Source organism: Leptidea sinapis, chromosome 39, assembly GCF_905404315.1.
Source record: "Leptidea sinapis chromosome 39, ilLepSina1.1, whole genome shotgun sequence".
In the NCBI taxonomy this organism is placed as follows: Eukaryota; Metazoa; Arthropoda; class Insecta; order Lepidoptera; family Pieridae; genus Leptidea; species Leptidea sinapis.
This window is the reverse complement of record NC_066303.1, coordinates 3142486-3158596: the sequence shown is the minus strand read 5'-3', so window position 1 is coordinate 3158596 and position 16111 is coordinate 3142486. Positions and strand designations below refer to the sequence as shown.

The following is a 16111-nucleotide window of genomic DNA, read 5'->3' as shown; positions in this document are numbered from 1 at the left end:
GGTTTGGCTCTCATTCTAGCCGCGTGTCTACCCTGCGCTTTAGGTACGGGTGCGCGGGATTCTCGGGGACCGAATAATGAATCCCCTAATTTTAAATTAAGGCAAGAAGTAAAGCCTTTCATAAGGTTAATGGCTTTTGCAAAAAAAACCTGGCACTAATCTCATTGAATATGAAAAAGTACCATCATTAATTAATAACTTTAAACATAATATTATATAAACAGTAAAAGAAATATTGTGGATGTATTTAAAATCACTAGCATATTAATGAGGAACTTGAACCAGTGAACCCTTTAAATTAAAAAGACAAATCTTAGCGGAAATTACACTCAAGTAAACTCAAAACATTTTTGTATAATTATGGATTTCCACAAATGACGCGTAATTCAATCTTCGAGAAATCTTCGATAACTGGAAACGGACTGACATGGTGTTGGTTTCATTAAAACACTTCAACGCTTCGATATACATATCGAAAATGAATCAATCATGCTTTCGCACAGTCCACGAACGCCAAGCAAAGTGCCTGGTTATATTCCTCGGTCTTCAGCTTAACCGCCGCAGCGTATGTATGTGGTGCTAAAGTCTTTTCGGAAGAAATTAACCCTAGAAAAATAGCTCAGAAGTGATATGGTTCTGAAGTTTTTCAAAAAAGTTTTATTGCTCTTTTTGAAGAACAGTAGGATCTTAGGCACAGGCGTACCACCAGCTCTCATAAGCTCGGCTGTGATTCAACTATCACCCGGCTCCTTGTTGTTATATGGCGTTGTATTGCGGTGTATATCGCGAGTCAATGACTTGGAGATCTGTCTATTTAGCTACCTATATGGGGAAGCATTGTCCGGGGACTGAAGGGCCATTTGGCGTCTTACATCGATAAATTTGAGGGTAGAGTATGAAATTTTTCCGGTTCTTTATGAATGGCTGGTCCTGAAGAACTTAGACACTGCCATTTGAACAGCTGCCACAAACCTGTTATTGTACTTGTCCACATAAACGGTGTCACCGAGGCATTCGAGGCGGTTTTGCCATTCGAGTTGAAAGTTTTCCGAGTTTTTAATCTGGATGGGTGCAGGTCAGAGCGTAGACTTCACCAGTCGAGACCGTTTATCATTCGATCTTACTATCGCTCCTAGTTTGCACTAGGTGGATCACAGAGACATCATAGAATATCTGTCTTTTGGTCGACATACTAAAGTCAATCTCATTTTTGATCTCCTCGTCTGAGTATGCTGGTGTCGGAATGTAAACCTGAATAACCTTCAGCGAATAACGCTCAGAACCTTTACCAGTGGGAGGCTCCTTTGCACAGGATGCCGGATAGATTATGGGTACCATAACGGCGCCAATTTCTGCCAAGTAGCAGTAATGTATATTTTTCTTGCACTGTTACATTTGTTACCCCTTCAATACTCTATTTTCTGATAATATAATCCCTTTGAAGTAACAATTTTAAATAATACATTTCACTGCATAAACTCCATGTCAAATAATGTGTGTATAAGAATTATGTAATAAATGACTGTATTAAATCGAAAAACCAAAAACATTACCTACATAATAACCGGTAAGGCAAAAGAATGGGAAAAGTATCAAAATTATTTATTCCTGTTTAGTTGAATTTGCCGCCTTTTGCTAGGTTCAGCTGTCGTTAGTCAGGCTATATTAATGTTACATTGAAACATATTTAGTACATAAGTATTACAGCCTCAGAAAAACCCAATCGAATGATTGAAATTGGCAAAAATGTACGGCGCTACTATATCCAATGCTTACTTAAACATTTATTCTAGCAAGCGAGTACCGACAAATTGTGCCAACAATAATATTTTGGTGATTTGTCTCCACTTAGTGTGTGAACTTTTGCGAAAAACATATGTAGTGAAATTTCACATGTGAAATCATTATCATTTAACTTAAATTAATTGTAGCAATCATGCCTACAGGTCAGTGTGACTAACCGTGTAAACATCCTATTTTTCCATCATTCGGCTCAAAGTTTACTAATGACCTACGTCACAGTCAACTGTAGCCAAATTGATCGTGTAACCGCCGTCTAAGGCGAAATAAAATGTGCCCGCCAGGGCGCCGGCGCCATTTGCTTTTTCATGTCAAAAATCAAAATGGCTTCATTTCTTGCTGAGACGAGACGACGCGGGACCTGCAGCCCGCGTCGTAGTATAAATATTTGTTTTATATTGAGATAGGAGATTAATAAAATTTTAATTTAAGTCTGTTCTACTACTGTACTTCAATAGAGTGTAATGGGTAAACCAGGTGAGTTTTCATAACTTACATATTGATATATAGGATTTTGTTCTAGAGGTTATGTTGTATCGCATGCGGCATGGCGTAAGTAAAATATAATTTTGCCAAGATATTTTTATATTTATGATGTCATCTGGTTATGTATTTATTTATTTTTAATGCAGACCTAGTTAACTAGGTGGATTTAATTATTTTGTTATTAGTAGGCACATTACCACACGCTGAGACACGTGGTTTTATTTCACTCAAACAACATTCTTTTTCATGATTCTTTTACTAAATAATATAAATAAATTACTAGTTATAATTTGAACTAATTATTATATGAATTTACCTGCGAGCCAGATAAATTTTCCTTGTCATTATCTTAAATTTTAATTTAAACCAAAGGTACACGTGTATAAAATGATAGATGAGCATGTAGTGTACTGATTATTTATGTAAATACATAATGTTACCCAGTATTACACATTTGTCTCTTGTCTTTTTATTTTGTCTATTACAAAGCCCATACAATAACATTCACCAGGTACAAATTTAGTCATGTCAATTTTATTATACTTATATATTAGTCAAATCAAACGTTTCACTATTTAGTAGATAATGTGTGTGAATTAGTCATAATTTTGTTATTTACTTGATAGATTTCAACAGCCCCAGAGGTCGCGGCGGCGGTAGAGGAGGTGGGTTCCGCGGGGGCGGCGGCAGAGGTGGTGCAGGAGGCCGAGGGGGCTTCGGTGGTGGCCGCGGGGGCGGCGGAGGCAAGTTTGAAAAGAGAGGAGGTGGATTCGGCGGAAGAGGAGGAGGAGGTTTGCATAACTTTTCTTGTAGCCTAAGCACATGATCGGATTTGGTCCGGCCGAACGTTGTCTGGTAGCGGACCTTATCCGATGGTATGTCGCATTAAATATTAAAATTTACCATCCGGACCGTTACCGAGCATGACACAGGACCATTCAATATTGACCTAAGTCAGAATGAGAAAAAACGCTCCTTAGCAACTGTTTTAAGTTAGTGGAACATTATGAATAAGGGGGTAAATCTATATCAACAGTGCTGGAAGTAAGATAGCCAATTTTTTATATTTGTAGTAGAGCGTAATTAAAGGGTACTTGAACTTTTAAATTCTTCATGCAAAAGAGACTCAGTGAAAAGAACATTTCAATGATAGACCATGTTTGGCAACTCTTAACTGAGAGTGGACTGAGGACTAGAAAGGATCACTTAAAGGCTTTGATATAAGATAGTCAATATATAGATAGTTTCTCTAAACAGACAAGATAAGAGTATCTACTAAGTAAGACAAATGATTAAGTTTGATTAATCAAACAACACTACCTACATACTATTAGCCCACTAGTATGTTGGATTCACCCTTTTAGACATTTATAAACATCCATTTGAAAGCAAGTCCGACAGGTCTGAAATGTATCAATACTAGCTTATCTTGTATTGAAGCCACAACTAAATACTGAGTTGAATAAAAGTAAGATAAATTAACATAATATCATAAGAAAAGTTGAGTAGTGGTAAAACCAACTATTTGGTTATAATGCAAACTCTTAGTATCCTCGTCCAAAAATCTGGATATTATATTTATGGTAAATAGCCTTTCAAATGATTTCTATATAATTTCTGCACATTTTTAATCTAAATAAATACATTACTACATTATATCAGTCAAAAAAATTCATAGATTGATTTAAAATATTGATAGGCATTCATAGCAGTAGCAGGCTTTTATTTGTAAAATTTACAGGATTATATTTTTGTCATCCAATCTGATGAAAATGTTGTTGCTTGTTCTAAGAACTAATATTTTATACATGTAGTTTGTAGACTAATATTTTTAATGAATATGCTAATGGTCTTAGAAGTTAACAGTACTTAAAATGATGATAAACTGGTCCCTCTAATCTTGACCTATTCATGAAGACTATGATACCACATACCCACTTCTGATTATTTATTATTGCTGCATTAAATTGAAGCAATGTTGAGTATGAGCGATTAATATTTTTATATTTATAGGCCGTGGCAGAGGAGGTGGAGCTAGGGGGGGAAGGGGAGGGTTCAAAGGAGGCAAACAAGTAATTTTAGAACCTCACAGGTAAATATAATATTAAGTTTCTCTATTAATGTGATAATGAAGATGTCTTAGGCTGCACATTATTTTTATATAGTGTGGCGACATTAAATGAACACACATGAAAATTTTTAAACAAACAAATTATATACATATTTAGGTAACAAAATTTTAATCACCCTTATAGGTCACATAAGATGGCGTGAAGTGTCAGTACTCAGTGCCTACATTAGCGTGCAACTACTGGATTTCTGTACCAAAATGATATTATTATGGAAAATTGATTTATTTAGGTGACTTATGTATTATTATTATATGTATTTTTTTTCTGGTTACGGTTAACTACTTCTATACATGTTTATTTTATGTAGCCATTGTAGCACCATGCTGCATATATCAAATTATGGGAACTTGATTATCATGCTTAAATAATTTCTGATACAACACATTCCTTTAAGCAACTGATTTCTTTATCATGATGTTAATATTTATAACTTTCGTTCTTCTGAATGCAAATGCTTGAAGCCAAATATAATTCTGATATTTTTTTCGCTTAGGTTTAGGTATTCGTATTTAAATATCACAAAAATAATTCATTTATGACTTTATCTAGGCATCCTGGTGTTTTCATTGCAAGAGGCAAGGAAGATGCTTTAGTTACAAAGAATTTAGTACCTGGTTCAGAAGTTTATGGTGAAAAACGGATTTCAGTTGAGGTTTGTATTTCTTGCTTTTTCTGTTGAGCTACATATTTTCCTATTGTAGTTATCACAATGAAAATTATTTTATCTGAATAATAATACAATTTTTAATGATGATCGTGGTCCCTCTAATCTTGACCTATTCGTGAAGACTATATCCACATACCCACTTCTGATTGTGACTATCATGGTGTTGCCAAGAATAATTTGATAAGCAGACCCATAATATAACCAAGCACAATATTTCAGAATGAGGGGGAAAAGGTAGAATACAGAGTATGGAATCCGTTCAGATCAAAATTGGCCGCTGCAATAATGGGAGGAGTTGATGCAATACACATGCCTCCGGGATCAAGAGTGCTGTATTTGGGTGCAGCCAGTGGTACAACCGTCAGTCATGTGTCAGATATTGTTGGACCGGTAATTAATTAGTTAATTATACACACTTAGACACTTCATTTATACAATTTAGTTAAAATAGGACTTTTTAACTCGTTTATTGAATATCAAACACTACTGCTCATTCAAAAATTTAAGCCTCAGTCATACGAAGAAGGTGCAAGAATTTCAGGGGGTTTTTTACATCAATAAAATTTATTAATTAAAAGCCTGGGGGTGGTTGCTAGGTAACATATTTTCTGAGGTCATGTTATACCATTACTAACCTATAAATTTTGTAATTTTAACACTATGTTATATTCACATCTTATATGGACATGTCTTACTAATTTCTACAAAGACAGTCACCAAGAAGTGACCGAATTAACCTTTTCATTAATTAATTAACGAAACATTTTAAAGTTAATATAGCACCAATGTTTTCTTTGCTGGTATGATATTCTGTAAAAGATGATTTTAAGTAGTTAAACATAATTCTCTTTAAATACAAACAATTTTTCATATTTGACTGTGTCATTTTTACAAATATGTGTGTCTATTTCAGGAGGGCTTAGTATATGCAGTTGAATTTTCACATAGATCAGGTAGAGATCTCATTAACGTAGCAAAGAAACGTACAAATATCATTCCTATTATAGAAGACGCCAGGCATCCACTAAAATACAGGTGCGTTTTTATAAAACTAATCTAATATATTAATATTTAATTGATTGGTATTAATTCCAACAATTTATACTTCCTTTTATAAATAATTGTTTTATGTTATTAAAGTGAAACGAGCCATGCTGAGAGTAGAATAAAATTAATTAAACTAAAAAAAGCTCCTTTTTTATTTGGAGTTACTCAATGATACTGAGCTGTGTAACACTCTTTAGGATGAAGTCTGTTCTGGAAATGTGAAATATTTACCAGATTTAATTTATATATAATTAATATTATTCTAAATGTTTTCACTCTCTAAATATAGAACATAGATAAAATTGTTGTATTCCATATTTTTAACCTTGAAAAATATGAAGATGTGTTGATAAATGGGATGTTTATGTATACTTATTTTGCAGAATGCTGGTCGGTATGGTGGATACAATATTTGCTGATGTAGCCCAACCAGACCAAGCTAGGATAGTATGTCTCAACGCACAACACTTCCTGAAGAATGGCGGACATTTTGTTATATCAATTAAGGTTTGTAACAATTTATAAGACTGATACAATGCAGTAAATGTGTCTATAAAAGCTAGAACAAAGTTATTGATATATATTATTGGTTATATAAGAGTTGCCATGTCAGGTGATCTATTTAATTTCTTTTCTGAATAATATGCTATTATTTCTGTGTAGCTTTCCAACTTCAAACAACCACTATACTATCAATTTTATTAAATGCAGAACTGTTTCATTTGCATATCCATATACTATGTAATTCGTCATATTTATAAAAATCTTAAAATACCAATACATCATCCCATTAATAGATCAAAAATATAATAATAAGAATGACCAAGTCCATTGAATACCATTCTTTTTTCTTTACACTTTGCTTGTGATGATAAAAAATGACTAAATATTTCATGTTGAAATAAATTGAACTCTCTCACTGAGGCTATTTACAATATAAAAGTAAATAAACTACACTACCAAATTAGTCCTAAGACATGTATTTATTGTTGTAGGCCTCATGTATTGACTCAACCGCACAACCGGAAGCAGTATTTGCAGCTGAAGTGAAGAAACTGCAAGCCGATAAACTGAAACCTCAGGAGCAATTGACATTAGAACCATATGAGAGGGACCACGCAGTAGTTGTAGGAGTATTCAGGCCCCCACCGAAGAAATCATAGCAATAAATAATTAGGTTAATATTTATGTGTTTTATTACAATTAGGTTGGATAAAAGTTTCTTCAAATTCTATATGAAATCTGAAGACATTTTGAAGTTTATAATACTAGTTACTATCAAACATATTTTAACGGTTTTCGATTTAACCGAACTTTGGCGGCTGGAACAGAATTTCGGTACAAGTAAAACCTTTTTTATTGAAATAGAACCAAATATCTGTCATTTATCTGTTAAATAAACAAAAAACCTTTTAAGTACTTTATAAACCTGGTCATTTATTTGTTATTTAGATATCTATAATAATAGTTAACTTAATATTCAAATCTTAATTTGTAAGAGTATGGAAAATCAAATTAAGTTCTTAATTATGGAGTCTTATGAATCAAATTTTTCTAGTTTCTTAAATTCTAGAATTAATAGACATAGCATTTACTCAAACCGAAACTTGAAAATGTGAAACTACATTTCTTCTACTAAACAAAAACATCAATAAATGAAATTTTTAAATTACTTTTCATATTCGCTTTTATTACTTTATTTATTATTATATTTTAATATTATTTTAAATAAATTTACCAAATGCAGGTCTGGCAGAAGCCTGTTTCTCTTTTGTTGGTATTATAGAATTTCCTGCTTCTGAGAAAATCCACTCAGAATATACAGCTTCCGGGAGATGACAAAAATATACACTCTAGGCAGCCACGGTGATTTGTATACATGGTTTTTTACTACGTAGCAGGTAAATGGTTATACATCTGCGTGGATTAATATTCCGTCAGGCGATCCTCAAGGATCATTATGAGGACCAATGCCAATGCTCTTAGTTATATTTATAAACGGTATAAACTTTTCACTTACACGAAATATTCTTGTGTATAACTAAGATCAAAAATCAAAATTTTGAAATATTAAAAACCAAGATGTAATTCATGACATAAGATTATTGTTCGATGGTCATGTTGACATTCAAGTAAGGCCATAAGGGTTCGTTCGTTCACACAGACCGCATAGGATACGCTTTTGGAGTTGGTCGTAGCGTGGCCGCCAACTATTTCACATAGACCGGCTGGAAGCGATCTGAAAGCGGATGCGCTCGCAGCCGGATGGACACGACAAAGGCAGTACCAGTATTCCACGCAGTCCAAGTTTCATTTTCGGTGTACACATGTGCTTTTCGGAACATGGATTTAGATAGCTCCCATGAAGAAATATATTTGTAAGCTAGATTTTTTGGAATTATGCTATCAAAATGGCGTGGGGCGGCGCGCACGTAATGCGCCGATCGGCTGTGCGTGCGAGATAGAGCACGCAATCGGAGCTGATCGGCTGCGCAAATGAGAACGAGCACGCAATTGGAGCCGATCGGCTGCGCGAGCGAGATAGAGCACGCAATCGGAGCTGATCGGCTGCGCGAATGAGAACGAGCACGCAATTGGAGCCGATCGGCTGCGCGAGCGAGAAAGAGCATGCAATCTGAGCCGAACGGCTGCGCAAATCAAATCAAAATCAGTTTATTCACGTAGGTCACGGAAGACACTTATGAATATCAAAAAAATAAATAAAATATTTTCTTATTGAATCTACCGCTACTTCGTAAAGGGTTGAGCTAATGAGAAGAAGTAGCAAGAAACTCATTGCCACTCTTTTATATCAAGATTTACATTTAAGTACATCGATTTACAAATAATTTCAAATTACAATATAATATGTAAAATGATGCAACAGACACACTCAAACGTTAAATAGTCAATGTCTTACACGAGTAAGTCAAAAAAGTAAATGTAAATTAATACAATAGTTATTGAGTACAGTAGCTGCATCATCCACATACACCATAAATAAATAAAGGTATTCTGTGAGCATTTTATAAGCGATTATAAATAAATATGTATATATCCATACATAGATATACACACAATAACTTTTAAGAATCTGAAACCGAGTCTCCGGCAACAGGATCACCCTGCTACTACAAACATCGCCCGTTCACGAGCATGACGCATTGGCCAGCCATGCATCGCCTCCATCGATCATATTTTAGGGAAGGGAACGACCCGTCCCACGTCGCCGCCACAAGCAGTGACATTTAAGCGAGCATGATGCGAACGAGGAAAATGACGCGATCGGAGCCGGTCAGCTCCTCTTATTATTGTTAACGACAAAAGCAGTGCACATGCTAAAAAAAACCTTACTACAAATACTAAAAACTGTATTCAACGTGATAAGAATCTGCTCTCCGAGCCGGTCTGTGATAACTATAACAAAAATATTTAATGCGCTTACGTACGTAACTAGTCATTTAGTGTTTGTAATTCCTGTAATATCTACCTACTATTAGAAATAAATAAGGATTCACAGAAAAGTATTACGTTTGAAATTCTTTCAATGAAAACTTTGTCATTGCGTGGCGTTGTAGTAATTCAAAACGCGGTCGAAACACCTGAACGAAGAGGCGTAGGCAGAGATTTGCTTCAGACAATTTGCGTAATAATGATGTACATGAATGGTTAGGTGTGATATAAATTTAATATACCTTCGCGTGAATATCCACAGCGAAGTAAATAGACAAAGGCCGGCAACGCTCCGGAGATTCCGATGATTAACATCAGGTGACGCTCGTTTGTCATTCTCTCCTATAAAAATGACTTGTTACTATGTAACAGTAAATAATAATGTAGGTTTTAGGAATTATTATTGTTCAATCTACTCCCAGTAGTTCCGCTTCTGGTAAGAAGCGGAACATCTCCGACGTTTTCTATAACTTAAAGTGGCCTAAAATACTATTGATAGTCCTGAGCACACTGTCCTAATACATACAAATCGCGAGTGAAGTAGTTTATCACGCACTATTAATGACTGACCTGCTTTCGTCGGTTGTCTAGCTGCAAGAGGCTATCTAGACGCAAAAATTATCTTAGGCTAGAACCTATTACCATTAGTCTGAGATTGAATAATTTAAAGACATAAATGGAGGCTTGTAATTGGCTTTTATTTATCAATGTGTTGTGTAATTAGCTGAAATAAAACAAAACTTGACTAAAAATGTTTATTTCTCACTAACTTTCTTAACTCAACATAAATGTATCTTAATCGGAATGTACAGACCACAGTAAACAAAATACTTAAATAATAATTAGGTATGCATAGATTTTTGCATTTAATTTAGCACTACTTAAAGTCAGAATCAACGTATACGATGTCTGTTAAAATCTGAGCCATAAAAGGGTTAACTCAGTCAGAGACATTAGGTATACGTAGGTCCTATCAAAATCATTTCAAGAGGTCGTTTTGAAATTCGCGGTAATAAACGCACAGACAATAATTATTGTTTTATTAATTCAAACATTTTTATTGCTGAAACATCGATCAGATCTTTTAATTTTAATCTAGGTACGTAAATTAAAACCTCAGTTTTTGAAATATTTAAAATAACCATTGAAAATATTGATTTCGTAAAATGTTTAATTTATTTGAGCATAATACAATACATAACGCAACCATACATTAATAAACTCTCTGCCTTAGGTACCTAAAATAAGATAAAACTTTACAACTAAAAATACTTTGAAATAATCTATAAAATGTTATAATTTCTACATTAATAATAATCTGGTTTTAGTAGGTATCTAAAATTAGAAAATGGATTCGTCCCAGGATATTGAAAAGTAGGTTGTACATAGTAGGTCCTATTTTCACTTTCTAGAATATCACAAATTTCGATATACATATATACAAGAATAAAATACATAATAAAACCGTTTAAAAATACATATATTATGTATACCCTACATTTTAATTTTCCTGTATTTTTAAAATTCATTCTCACTTTAATTTACCCATGTGTCAAATAATAAAATATACGTCTATTCAATAATTTTTTGTTCGCTATGATTATGAAATATTTTAGACTTTTATATGCTAGGCCCCTATATAAATCATAGGGCAACTAATAATATAACATTAAAGCAATTAATTATTTCCGCGACACAATTACTTAGGTAAGCCTCAAAACTGGTCTAATAAAGTTTAATAATGTCAGCTGCTTTAACGGCCAATCGAGACTCCATAAAGAGTATGTAAATACTACGTAATAAGTGGCGGGACTGCCTAAGTAAAAATTGAAACTTAGTTAAATATGAAACGTGCAGTGATTTGACATAAGTTTGAAATAGTAGTAAGTACAGTATGGAGATTGGTGACGAAGTATAATCCGGCTAAGTATGAAAGCAAACAGTTGCTTAAGACGTAGTGGATTTCAGCTATCTCCATTTTGTTCAAGATATAGTTATATATATATATATATATATATATATATAAACAAGATATAGACGATAGCAGTCATCTGTCAATCTATCAATGACTGCACGTTTCAAGTCAAAGTTTACACATATGACATTACCTTAAGTGTCTATCTTAAGTTTTTATACCCCAAGTACGATAGCTATAAGGTTTCTGGTGTGTTCTGTATTCTGAGAAAATGTCGGTTAAAGTGCAAGCTTACCGGAATAAAGATTATTTTAAATTTTCAAAGTGATATTGACATCGAATAGTCAAGAAAGCACATCCAGTTTTGCTACAGCTACAGTACTTTTCAATAAATGAATGTTTTGATATCAGCGACATCTATGTTACTTTTGTTGCATAATACGTAACTAGTAATGTTGTAAGCTAGGCATGGCAATCAATCCACCTAAAACTTATTGATAATGTTTAAGCTCGTGTGTTCAGGGTCTGGCTCCAATGGTTCACTTTTTATTGGCAGCGGAATATCGGGTTTCGATGCCGCGCTTGTGCTCTCTAAGTCGTACATCTGTAAACAAACAGACCTCTGCATTATTAAAAGTTGACAAGGGCGAGTCTTATAATCAAACAAAGAGCTCCGAACCATCTTATAAGATATACAGGCAGTGCCGGATTAACCACGTAGTAAAAGTAGCAATTGCTAATGGGCCCCGCATATTTAAACCATCTCTCTCCAAGTCATCTCTGCTTGAGCATAATTTTTGAATGCAACTTATTAAGATGTGGTTTATTGAATTTACTTCAAATCACAAAAATGTGATACTTTTACAACTAAGACAATCTACGTCAGACACTCGGTAACAGACTATTTCCAATATAGACCAAGGGCTCTCTGAAAGAATGTGGCACGGGCCCCGCCTTTGCTTAATCCGGCACTGTATACAGGGTTCGATTTTTGAAGTGATAACTTCTCATGGGACGGTAAACCACTCTGAAACGTTACGCGTTACGGCACCGGTCTGTCTGGCTTCCCTTTCACTCACGCATCCGGCAGCGGTAGGCAGGCTCCTCCTCTCTCACTCTAACGAATTTATACTTTTATAGAATTTAATAATGTACATATTCAATTGTAACTAAGAATAAAATATATCTTATAAACAGTGAAATATAAAAATAAATAGCCTTTCCTTCCATTTGATATTAATATACATACAATTAAAGTAATAACCTTTTGTCAAGTTTTTAAGTTATCCCTTCTGTCAGCGAGACGTACAACGCACACGTTTTTTTTTTTATATAAGAGCAAACGGGCAAGAGGCTCACGGGATGGGGAGAGGTGAGGCAACCGCCCATGGACATCCGCAACAACACACCTGTGTCAAGAAATGCGTTGCCGGCCTTTAAGGTGGGAGTATGCTTTTTTCTTGAAGGTCCCTAAGTCGTTTATTTTATGGTACATTAAGCATCGTACAGTATTAAAAAAATGCGAAAACTATGTTTTGTTGTTAATTATAATAAAATCATTATCATCAATTCAGAATTATAAATATTACCCTCATAAACATCGGCTGGGACAACTGTGACAAACTAGTCGCGTAGTCACGAACAGACTCTTCATCAGGCAAGTGGTCCACCTTGATAGGTGACACCTTCAGCTTGGGGAAGCTCTTGTGTTTCTTTGGCTGTTCCTCATCCGAGTCCGAAGGCTGGGGGCGAATCTAAGAAATTAAATAAAAATTAATATTTTGAAAAATTTTGCAAAACTTATATTAACAAGAAGTTAAAACGTTATGTTTTCACACCCTTCTCCGGATACAGAAGAGAGAAAGGATTAAGGAATAACGTTACAAGCTCAAAGATTTTTATAAAAATAAGGGACGTTCAGCTAATGGTAATTGATACGCCCTGTACAATGCAGTGCCGCTCAGAATTCTTGAAAAACCCCAAAACTTCTGAGCGGCACTACAACTGCGGTCACTGAGGCCAAGGCGTTTCATGTCCATTTGGACATTCGTCATCCAGGTAGTTTGGGCTCTTTCTAGCAGCCATTGAAATGCACTTTTTCACCACATAATCGTCGGGCCTACGCATTACGTGTCCATATATCGACGTTGTTTAGAACGTTATGATCACTTTTTTTATGACAATAAGGGACGAGACGAGCAGGACGTTCAGCTGATGGTAATTGATACGCCCTGCCTACAATGCATAGCCGCTCAGGATTCTTAAAAAAAAAACAAAAATGTTGAGTGGCACTACAATTGCGTTCGTCACCTTAAGAGACATAAGATGTTAAGTCTTATTGCTGAGTTATTTCACTAGCTACGGCGCCCTTCAGACAGAAACACAGTAATGCTTACACATTACTACTTCACGGCAGAAATAGGTGCCTTTGTGGTACTAGCCGGCATCCTGTGCAAAGGAGCGTCCCACTGGTAATATAATAGATAAAGATAAAAAGTTTTAAATAGATAGCTGAGAAAATCGCCTATTATAATATATGTATAATCATATAACTTGTAGAATCAGATATTCAGATCATATCAGACAGAGATCAATATATGGCCAGATTGCGATACGCGATTTTTGTCACCTGCCAAGTTATGCTCTAACGGCACTGCAAAAGAACTTTATTCAAATGAAAGTCCAGTTGGAATAGGCAATCGAATACATTATTATTTCGTTTGGCTATGTAACGCGTTATAATTTGTCTATTTCTTTTAAATCGTTTTTGACTGCTCGACGACTGAAAAGTTATACTGACGTCTTAAGGGACATCATAATCAATTACTCTTATTTTTTTTTGTAGAAAATATAATATTTAAGAATATGAAAATATACCTATATTGTAATCATAAAATTATATAGTATACGTCAACAGGCAACAATATCTTATATATTACTAGCTGACCCAGCAAACGTTGTATTGCCGATATTAAAATCGCGATACAAAAGTAACTGTTGATCGTAGATGGGTGAAAATTTGAAATTGTATGTATTTTTTAATGCTGACTAACTCAAACAAATTTAAAAAAAATGACAAAATAATTAAAAAAAAATCTTGTGGACCACCCTTAACATTTAGGGGGATGAAAAATAGATGTTGGCCGATTCTCAGACCTACTCAATATGCTAACAAAATTTCATGAGAATCGGTCAAGCCGTTTCGGAGGAGTACGGGAACGAACATTGTGACACAAGAATTTTATATATAAGATAAATCGACATTAAAATGACTACTATTTTATGATTATAATCATCAATAATTTTCTATAAATATTTTATTATTTTCAATTCTATATATTTATTAAACAAATATTCAATTCATTAATACAGATTACTTTTACACTTAATGGGGGGACAGCGCGTACGCAGTCCCCACTACCAAAAATAACACGTCCGAGTTATCCGCATTAGGGATAATCGCAGAGGTCAACCCAACCGCAGTGCAATGGAAGGGCCTCGCTCTGGGGGAACCGCCTTCATGATCACGGTATCCCCTACGCCAGGTAAGTATGCTGCAACAAAGTACTACCAGAGTAGTCGACGATTCGGATAAAGATTTGATAGCGCGTTGTAAAAGCTAGTACAAAATAAACAGCGCCATCTAGAGTGTCTATTGAGAAACTATGCCACAGTCTAAAGTTCTTAAGTAGCGCCATCTGTAGGCGGTCATTATTTTGACAATGATTCATTCATATTCGCCCCAAACGATATTGTCACATTTGAATATATTGCAAGAATTAATGCTTTGCTAGAGATTCTTCATTCATGTCCAGTATGCATCCAGTGGCTGTGATAGCAGTAATACTTGTGATAATTTAAGCTTCCCATCATAAAATTTAACATAATAAATATAACACAAAGCAATCCTGTCTTGGCAAGACATATGGTGTAAGTGTAAGACTGTCTTGGAAGTTATTTTTCTCAAACACTATACCATTGTTGCCAACCCCACAGAACTAAAAAAAACAACAGCTCACCAATAATAAAACAGTAGGTAAAGCAAAGAAGGCAGATTTCATACTTTTCTGATATTATAATGAAAACAATCACCTACTTTTATTATTTACCAGGACTCTCATACATTGTTATATTGTATCAATGATCAGAACATAATAAAAACAAAAATGAATTTCCAGTTTCTTCAATTGCCTCATTTTCAGTATTTTTAGTCTCATTTTCCTTTTTAAAATCATACATAATATTTTTGTTATTTTTTATTCATTAAAAATATTAATTGTATGGTACACTCTGCAATGGGTGACGCTTACCACTAGTTGTAGAACAGTAAAAATAAGAAATAAGAAAGAAAACAGGGACATGTATGTAAAAACAGCAAATCTACTGTTAAAACAGTTGGGTTTGATAACACTGCACTATACTGAACAAACATATACTTACATCGACTTACTTGTCACTAACTTAGACATTAACTTAGTTAATTGATATTTAAAAAATATTAAACCTTTATAATTATTTCAAGAATAAAATGATATTTTTCTACACATATAAAGATGTATACATAATTAATGTGCAACAGTTGAAAAAAATTTTTTTTTACCTAATCGTGTT

At 34.3% G+C, this 16111-nt stretch overlaps 2 protein-coding genes and 1 non-coding gene across 3 annotated transcripts in view; 1 reads left to right on the top strand and 2 right to left on the bottom strand.

The window, feature by feature from the left end:
* The first annotated feature begins 2111 nt into the window (after nucleotides 1-2111).
* On the top strand, nucleotides 2112-7316 carry LOC126976191 (rRNA 2'-O-methyltransferase fibrillarin). The gene is made up of 8 exons (XM_050824443.1): nucleotides 2112-2277; nucleotides 2913-3077; nucleotides 4300-4378; nucleotides 4968-5070; nucleotides 5305-5475; nucleotides 5999-6120; nucleotides 6516-6639; nucleotides 7128-7316. Exons 1-8 carry the CDS (start codon nucleotides 2265-2267, stop codon nucleotides 7293-7295), a joined length of 945 nt encoding a protein of 314 aa, XP_050680400.1. The 5' UTR covers nucleotides 2112-2264; the 3' UTR covers nucleotides 7296-7316.
* A 3010-nt stretch (nucleotides 7317-10326) lies between these two features.
* LOC126976181 (uncharacterized) overlaps nucleotides 10327-16111 on the bottom strand; it is a 61120-nt gene continuing 55335 nt past the window's right edge. The window contains exons 5-6 of the mRNA XM_050824428.1: nucleotides 13090-13254; nucleotides 10327-12104 (exon numbers count right to left, since the gene is read on the bottom strand). Coding sequence (XP_050680385.1) covers nucleotides 11985-12104; nucleotides 13090-13254 — 285 coding nt within the window. The 3' untranslated portion in view covers nucleotides 10327-11984. The remainder of the gene's footprint in view (nucleotides 12105-13089; nucleotides 13255-16111) is intronic.
* On the bottom strand, nucleotides 14892-15053 carry LOC126976230 (U1 spliceosomal RNA). Its single transcript, XR_007731870.1, has one exon. It is a non-coding gene; the product is annotated as a U1 spliceosomal RNA (small nuclear RNA).